General features: G+C 31.7%; 1 protein-coding gene across 1 annotated transcript; it reads left to right on the top strand.

Moving 5' to 3' along the window:
• The first annotated feature begins 4,412 nt into the window (after window positions 1-4,412).
• Window positions 4,413-5,126, top strand: LOC127088007 (thaumatin-like protein 1b). The gene has a single exon (XM_051028920.1). The coding sequence runs from the start codon at window positions 4,413-4,415 to the stop codon at window positions 5,124-5,126; it is 714 nt and encodes a 237-aa protein (XP_050884877.1).
• The last annotated feature ends 4,771 nt before the right edge of the window (window positions 5,127-9,897 follow it).

A 9,897-nucleotide genomic window follows, 5' to 3' on the forward strand; every position in this document is an offset into this window, starting at 1 on the left:
GATCGGGCTCACATAAAGGGGATGCTAGCCACTATGGATTACATGAGAGCGTCCATGACTAGCAATAAAATTAACATGCAATGTTAGAAGTGATAGAGGAAGAGGAGCCCTCAAATCCCCAACAACTCGGTGCAGAGATTTTTGGTACTTTAGTCGTCAATGATTTCAAACCACCTTTCATGGTATCATTACTACATGATTTATCCCCATGAGCACATAATCACCATCAACACCTAGGTAACTATTATCAGGGTGGACAATTCACTAAAGAGAAAATTGATGGTGGAGAAGTTGAAGGAAGCCATACATTGATGGAATATGAGCCTTCTGAGGCTCTCGTTGTTGAGTTACCAAGATCTTACAAGAAAGGTGGTTTACCATTTCTTGGAAAACAAGCATATAAGGGTTCCCATGACGAGCTTATTCAATATTTTCCAAGGCTATTCCAAGTCCTTGTGTGTTATTTGACCATATTCAATGAGGATACCATCAAGGTCTCCAATCCAAACCAATATATGTTTGTTATAGCTTTCTAAACAACCTCGATGGAAGATGTCATGGAGAGAGAGAGAGAGAGAGAGGAATTTTATATCAAAGAGGAAGAAAGAAATCCTGAAAAGAGAATTTGAGATGTAAGAGAGTGAGCGAGGTGATGGAGAGAGAGAGAGAGAGGAATTTTATATCAAAGAGGAAGAAAGAAATCCCGAAAAGAGAATTCGAGATGCAAGAGAGTGAGCGAGGTGATAACATATTTGAAATATCTGGCTAATGAAGGAACCAAAATGTGATACCAGTTTGGGAGAAAGTTGTGTTCTAGCCTACAAGGGGGCCATTAGAGCATTTCACCGTACTAAACACAAGGAGGGAACGAATCCTATAAGACGTATACCACAGTAAGGCCATTCCCAAATCCCTTTCCCCATGGGAGATGTGATGGAAAGTAATTCAGAGAGGTGGTGCAAGTATCACAAGATACATGGTCACCACACTGATGATGGCACCACCTAAAATGGGAGATAGAGAACCTAATACATGAGAGACACCTGCAAATATACTTCTTAGGTATCTTCCTAAGTTCAAAAAGAAGATCACAACACACGAGGGAAAACCTCCAGAGAACACTCCAACCTAGAATGAGTCAGAACCAGGAAGAAAAATATGACCCCATCAAAGCAATCACACTATGAATATAGTTGTAGGAGGTTTCATAGGAGAAGAAATGACTAGCTTATAAAGAAAGAGATATATCTGCCAAGAAATTCATATCACTAGTATCTGATCCACAGAAAGAACAATTACCTCGCTAGAAGTCAATTTTTCAACAGAGAAGCAAAAAGAGTCATACCTCACGAAAATGATTCCATGGTGATTTGCTCATAAATGTAGAGTTGAAATGTTAATATAGTCCTGGTGGACCATGGGAGCTCGACTTATATCCTCTGTTAGGATGCATTCGATGGTTTGAATATTGATCTTGAGATCCTATAAGCTTTCAAAGGCTCGATGGTAAGTTTTTTGGGGAAGCAAGTGTAGTTATGAGGATATGTCCTAATGTTGATGATTTTGAAAATGGGGAGAAATGGCAAGGTTATATAAGTAAGATACTTAGTAGTGAATGACCTTTCCTCATATAATATACATATTGCTTTCGACACCCTAGGAGCCGAGGATCAAGAAATGGCAAGAAAATGTTATGACGATAGCTTAAGGATTAAATAAAGAGAGCACATGATTTCATCACCCAACACCCACATAGTCAACTATGTTGATCTAGAACCTGGGGCAAAACCCTTGGAAGTAATATAGATATGCCCTCGGAACTATAATTGTATCAAAAGAATAGATATATGTTTGCATGTGCACCATCTGATATGCATGTAATAGACCTTGACATATTATGCCATCATCTCACTATTAATTACAGTTTTAAGCCTGTCACCTAGAGGAAACGTAAAGAGGGAGAAGACAAGAGAGCAAATATCTCCGATGAAGTTAAGAAGTCAAAGGAAGTCAAAGGAGGTCAAATTTATACGAAATATCAAATACCTAACTTTTTGGTTGAAGTATAAATGATGAGGAAGGCATCAAGCAAGTGGAAAATGGGTGTAGATTTCAGTGAACTTGATCAAGCATGTGCCAAGGACCCATACCCGTTGTCAAATAATGACAAGCATATAGATGGAGCCTCGAGTTTTTGGGTTCTGAGCTTCATTGATTCTAACTTAGGTTACAATCAAATAAGAATAAATCCCAATGATGTTCCAAAAATTACCCTCATGATCAATCACAACAACTTCTGTTATAAGGTCATGCCTCGGAACACCGAAACAACCTATCATAGACTAATGCACACCATTTTCTCTAAGAAGATCGACAATAACTTAAAAGTCTATACTGATTACATGGTGGTCAAGAACCTAGATGATGGAGGGCATGACGATGACTTAAGAAAACTCTATAATTTGTCAGAACGTACAATATGCACTTGAACCCTAACAAGTGATATTTTGGAGTACAAGTCGCGATGTTCTTAGGGTTCATGCTAAACAGGAGAGGAATTGAGGCAAAACTTTATAAAGGCTAGGTGATCATCAATAAGAGAAGTCTGACTTCCATGAAATAAGTTTAATAATTAACTTTCGCGATTGTTGCATTATCCAAGTTATTGTCATGTTTGAGTGATAAGTCTATCTATTTCTTTGCATATGTGAGAATGTCAAGGAGATTCAAGTGATATACTATATTCAGTCACTTCACAGTGTCCCTTCTATCAATGAGTAATGGAAATCTCGGGGTCATTCCCACTGGCCTTAGGTCAGCTTAAATTTCTACTAGTAGGGGTAAACTAGTTCACCAAATGGGTAGAGGCAGAGGTAGTTGTAAAAATAACAAAAGAGCAGGTAAATCGCAGAAATATTATATGCATGTATGACTTACCAAAGACCATTGTCTTCGACTAAGAGGCACAATTCTTCAACTCATATGTGGAAGAATTTTGTTAACAGGTATCCATAGGCGAATGGGTGGGTGGAAAGCAGACAACAAAATCACGCTCTCTAGGATGAGAAAGAAGCTGAAGGATGCAAATGGGCTTTGGGACAAGTTTTTATACGAGGTAATATTTGTCTCATTTCGATCTTAAGAAAAACTACTACACACAATGTTCTGTGTGTTTTTGACAAAGTGAGCATTTCAGTGACAAAGACAACTAGGACAAGCTAAGAAGTTATGCCGACTTGATAGAAAGAGGTCAAAGAAATGGCTCGAATTCATGAATTCGCAGCAAAAAAAACGACAAGAAAATACATTTTCAAGATAAAACCCTAACAATTAAACAAGACGATATGATATTGAAACAAAGTTTTGGGTGTGGTTGAAGATGAAAAAAAAAATTGGACTTTAAGTGTTTTTTAATTTTTTAATTGGTTTTTAATATTTTAATCTACTTATAAAATAATTTAGTTAACTATGGATATTAATAAATAATATTATTGCATTTTTATCTTATTCATCGAAGCCACGTCACCGTCACTTCTGCAAATAATTTAATTGTTATCCTATGATATATATATATATATATATATATATATATATATATATATATATATATATATATATATATATATATATATATATATATATATATATATATATATATATATATATATATATATATATATATATATATATATATATATATATATATATATATATATATATATATATATATATATATTATCTAAAAATATGGTATGTATATTAGTTAATAATTCTTAATATTTTAATTTTTTGATAAAATGATTTAATTATCTATACATATAAAATAATATTCAATTCCATTCATGATATGGCATTTAATTTTGGATTTATTACTTTTTCTAAATATTTGATATGTTTGCCTGTAAAGTTTTTGGTCTTTTATAAAAGTTAATATTATATTTAAGTATATTATGTATATGCCTATTTTATTTATGCGTACAAATACGCTTTTTTAGGTAAAGTATTGATACCGTGTATGGGTACGTGTATGGTGTAGGATGGTACATATCAAATTTGTATTTTCTTTTTGGTTTGGTACGTGTGCTGGTAAACGATTGATATCAAAATTTTAAATAAATTACTTTTAAATTTTAATATACCATTTAACCCATATAATTCTTTCATATTATTTATTTAATAATATAACTATTTTATATTATTTTTATATATATTAATTTTTCTAAAAATGTGTATTTTGTGTCCATATTCGTATTGGGTAATGATTACGGGTAATGATTACGTACCCGAACCGGTACAATGCGATTAATGCTTTCTAAGTAAGCATTTTTTTTTGTGTTTAAACCTTAATATAAATACTAGTTAGTTAGAACATAAACTATCGAAAGAAAATAAGATTGTGAATGTCTTCAATGATGAGTCAAGTGTTTATCTATTTCATAGTATTTCTCAGCATTTTGTTTCCATATGCCAGTGGAGCTAGTGTGGTTATTATAAATGGTGGCGATGAAACAATTTGGCCGGCTGTTCATACAGAAAAAGGTGATAAAGTGAATCCCACCGGAATCAAATTGGGGGCTGAGGAACAATATGAACTCAAAGTTCCTGATTCATGGTCAGGTACAATATGGGCTAGAACTAGTTGCAATGGAGACCCCAATAGCGACTTTCATTGTGATGTTGGAGACTGTGGTACTAAAAAGATGGAGTGTTTGGAAAGCAAACCAAAGCCTCCTGTGACTAAAGTGAAATTGAATTTGGTTCCAAAAGGTGAATTAAGTTCTTATGAAGTTGACCTAAAAGATGGCTTCAGTGTGTCTGTTACATTAACCCCATTTGAAACCAATTGCGGGAAAATCATGTGCAGTCAAAATTTGGATAATGATTGCCCTAATTGGTTGGCTGTGTATAGTCATGATGCGAGAAAGATTGCTTGCAAGAGTCCATGTCATTTCACTAAGGAGGCAAAGTATTGTTGCACTGGTGAATTTGCTTCACCTGAAAAATGTGAGAAGAATGAATACACAGAGCTTTTAAATAACAAATGTGCAGATGTTGTTTCTGATGCTTTTGATGACTCTAAGTTTACATGTTCTGAAGGGACTAGCTTTTACGTATTATTTAACTAATAAATCATTGAATTAGATGTATAATTGTTATCTTGAGTTTGACGTTTACATAATAAAAAAGGTATTCAAGGTATACTGAGGTTGAGATTTCATATAGATAGATAATTAAGATATTCTATCTATGCTTTTTATTTCAATTTGTTGTTACTAATTAAGTTTTCATTGTATTGGGGTGATATTTAGTTATTACAATACTTAAAAAACCCTTCCTACGCAGAGTTTCATTTATATCCAAATGGTTAATAAACTAAAAGAGTGTGCCGGATGCATGCATATATTTGGTTTTTACCATTTGATTGACAAATCAAAGAGCATATACATAAGGTGATTCTTTATTGATTTCACTCTATCTAGTTGATTCAAGGGAATTTTGTGCTATTTCGCCTACTTTTACATCTCCCATAGCACTATTCTCAATTATACACAAGGATGTACTATTTTCATTTCTTTAAGATAGAAACATATCATTCATACATTCATACATACATAGCAATATATTGACAATCAAAATTTACCAATTAAACTCACAAAAGATGAGGTAAACAAGTGAAAGAATTAAAGTTGCAAAAGGCGTAATTGATTATACAAAATAGGTAACAAATTATAAATTCAAATAAAATGACATATTTTCATCTTTCAAAGGTGATAATTGGTTACAAAACACATAATCAATTACATGCACAAAGAAAATGACATTTTCTAATTTTTAGGATGATAACCGGTTACACAAAATACATAATTGATTATACTTTCCGAGAATGTTAAAAATAAATTTTAAACGGGTAACGGATTACATGAAACATGTAACTAGTTATAGGCATGTAAATATCCAAAAAATCAATTGTTTTTCATGCTTTCCTCAATCCAAACACATATAGTTAAACGCATACTAACTTATATTAGAGGTTAATGAACACTTGACACAGTACATGATAATGGGAATCAAACAAACTTTACAATCAAGCATGACATTTATAATTCCTATCTCATTCCTCTTCATGCATTTGACTTAAAGGTTCTAATCCCAATTTAAGACTTAAAATTCCTATCTCATTCCTGAATTGTAAAAAAAAGTTGAGATAAAGACGGTGATTCAATGTTCTTAAGCCTTCTCTTTAATGTTCCAACTAGTTTCTAAGTCAAAATGCTCCAACAGTTCAAGCATGGCAATGATCTCTCTCAAGATACACTACATCGTATCTCACAGTTTATTAATACGGTGAACAATCAAATATTAATCAACTTCATAATTTCGTTAATCAATTTTTTAAATTTCATTAATCAATTTTATTTTATCACTAAAAATCATTTTAAATATATGAGCGTTGATTAACCAACATCATCACTTCATTAATCATTTATTTATATTAAATTAATCAACTTTATTTTACTATAAAAAATCATTGTTCATAAATGTGTATGGACATTATTTACAGAGGTATTGTCACGCATTATTCATATGACATTATTTATATACTTCATGCACTGTTCATATACGGTTTTTGTTCACGTGTTGTTTATCATAGTTGGGAATAGTGCATATGATGTATATGTAAGTTTGAGTATAAAAATAGCAATGCTTAAATTGTGAGCCTTCTACTAAAATTCTGGTTTAATTAGTTTCTCACAAATTTTACACATTTGCCTTTAGTACTCAAGTCAATTCACTAGGTCATTAGAAATTTATCTTAATTAAATTTGTCAGCTTTCCCTAATTATCAACTGGACTCTAAACAAAGATTAGGAAAAATGTGAATATTATAATTTCCGAAAAAAATGCTTCATTTTATAAATTTGTTTAAGCGGATTGTCCCGGTGGTTTGAGAAGATATTGATCTGTGCATAAAACTGAAGTGTCAAATTTGTTATTCTAATAAAATAATAGATTAGTTATGAATACTGTATTACAATTAGTGATTTATTGACAAAATTTCAGACAAAGTTATTTTTGTCAATTTTGAGAGAAAGAACCCTAGTAGAAAAAAATCTATTTTTTTTCCACCAACAACATTGTCACCCCTTCAATGATATTGTAATAACAGATAAATATAATTTATGATATATATATATATATATATATATATATATATATATATATATATATATATATATATATATATAATATATATATATATATATATATATATATATATATATATATATATATATATATATATATATATATATATATATATATATATATATATATATATATATATATATATAAAATATCTTTTTAAGTTCCATAAATTAATTTTTGGATTTTTTTACTTCCTTAATTCTAAAAAGATTTATATCGATTTCTTAAGTTTTGAAATGTATCATGTTTAACTACGAAAAAATTAGAGATCTGCTAAAAAGTTAAATAATATATTTTAAAGGCTTAAAAGATCATAGTGAATTTTTAAATTTAAGATATCAAAATGAACTCAAAAATTAATTCAATGCCAAAAAAAATATTAAATCAGCTATAAAAAAACACAATTGTTTCAGCTCATTTGCTTTTGGTATGTCAAAGGTTGATATAGATTATGATAGATTTTTAAGATGAGACATAAAATTCATCTAAGAAAAAAATACAATTGAAATGAAATAGATTATAATGTGTTAGGATGATTTGTTACCCCGATATTGTTTTATTCTTTGTGAAGACTCCTACATTTGGTTTATGAACAACATGCTTAAATTTTTTCAATTTTTGACCAAATAGTGAAGCACAGTCATCCCGCAATGTGACTTTTAAAATGTTTTCAGTGAGATTTAAATCAATAAAATTGAAATAAATATTTTCAATTGAAACAAATAAGGCGAAAGAATACTCTTTATAACTTTTGTTTCTTAAATGAAGACCAAAACATATAAATGGGTTGAAGTGGCATGAATTGCTAAAAGTGAGTTTGACCTAGTTTCTACTTATTTTCTAATCCTTCTTTTATATTTTTTTTTAGCAATCACATAATTATTTAAATATTTTCAGATTCTGAAGATGCATCTTCAAACACATTAAATTTAAATAAAACGCTAAAATATTCCGGAGATTTATCTCGGTACCAATTTAAAATATGCTATACATTATACTCAGAAACCATTACACACGTGAATTGGACCGGAGATGGATCTCCGAGAATATTTCGGAGATACATCTCTTTAATGTATCAGAAGATAACTTTTCATTTTATGCTATATTCACGTGTATTTAGATGCAAAGTTAAAATATATCATACAATCGAAAATCGAAAATAGACATACATGAATTCAAATGATGCAAAAATGATATATATATATATATATATATATATATATATATATATATATATATATATATATATATATATATATATATATATATATATATATATATATATATATATATATATATATATATATATATATATATATATAACTTAGACCAATAAAGTAGCATGATATCAAAATAAAATTCAAACCATAATACTACTGGTATATACTAATATACTACTATGTATGTCAGACTACCTCTCCTCTGCCTCCTCTACCATCAACGCCCTCATCCTTCAGCGTTGTTTCCGATACATCAATGTCTCCCGTGCCTCCGTCATGATGGCATCTAGGGCCTGCCTCACATCAGACCCATCAGGAAAGATACATTTGTCAATGTTTGCCTGCACAATCTGCATAATGTGACGACATCAAGACAAGACATCATCAGCATGATCTAACTATGCCTTCGCCTCCTCTAATATCTCCTTATGAGCCGACCTAGGTGGGTCTTCTGGAGCAACATGCATTATGTACGAGTGTGACACTCTGAAGAACCATCTAATATACCCTTTGACATAACTCCAGTTGTTCACTGCTATGATACTTCGTGCCTCATCCGGTACCAGATGACTCTCAAAATCTGCAAACATGTCATCTATCTGTCTACATGATAAGGCAGTAGGATCAGAGACAACTCGGTGTCTGGGAATGGTTTGAGTGTACCCGAACTACCGCATGACACGCTCGGGAAGATGAGGAGCAGTGACATGTGATCCGCATGGCAACCATCCAGAGTATAACATTATCTCGTCAAATGGTTGCGTCACACGGTGATCAACATAGTTGTTGAAATGTGAAATTCTGGCGTAGTCAGAATTTAGATGTTCTACTCCAAGTCAAGACATCTGATCTAACATTGTAACTAATACAGCAAGACAGTTATTAACCACTGTACTAATATGCACACGTTCACAGATGTCACGACATCTCATTCTATGTCACCCTAGAATGGATGAACACCTGGTTCTGTGCATCAGGAAGCAAGACTCAACAGAGATCAATCCTAGCTCTCACATCTGTTGTTTTCTTACACAGTTATCAGCATGATGTCGTACTGTTGATTTTGGACATCATCTGTTACATTGTTCCAGTGTGTTTGTCTTTTACTTGTATTTCCTGAATTAAAGGTTGAACACGTTAATCTAATTTCCACTTATCAGATTGCTAACAAATAGGCTATTTGTTAGGTTCATTAATTGTAGGTTAGTAGTTGGTTTTCTGGATTTTAGCTCAGCTGTTGAATCCCTGAAGAATAGCCTGAGAAAAATACTGAACCAGAAAAACCAATCATCCTACACTTTAGCACCTGCTGTTGGGAATGAATGTCACAACATTCAGTTCGACATCTAGAACATATGCTGATTCTGTTATGTTCCTGGAAACATGCTGTGCTAAGTTTGCAGTACTGTAAAAGACCAACTAGTCTCTACTTCAGTATCAACCTTCAGTATCAACTGTCAAAACATCCAGT

This window comes from Lathyrus oleraceus, chromosome 1 (genome assembly GCF_024323335.1).
Source record: "Lathyrus oleraceus cultivar Zhongwan6 chromosome 1, CAAS_Psat_ZW6_1.0, whole genome shotgun sequence".
Taxonomy (NCBI): domain Eukaryota; kingdom Viridiplantae; phylum Streptophyta; class Magnoliopsida; order Fabales; family Fabaceae; genus Lathyrus; species Lathyrus oleraceus.

What these genes read in the sequence shown, in the direction of transcription:
- LOC127088007 (XM_051028920.1), top strand. Translation starts at nt 4,413, where the DNA reads ATGAGTCAAGTGTTTATCTATTTCATAGTATTTCTCAGCATTTTGTTT.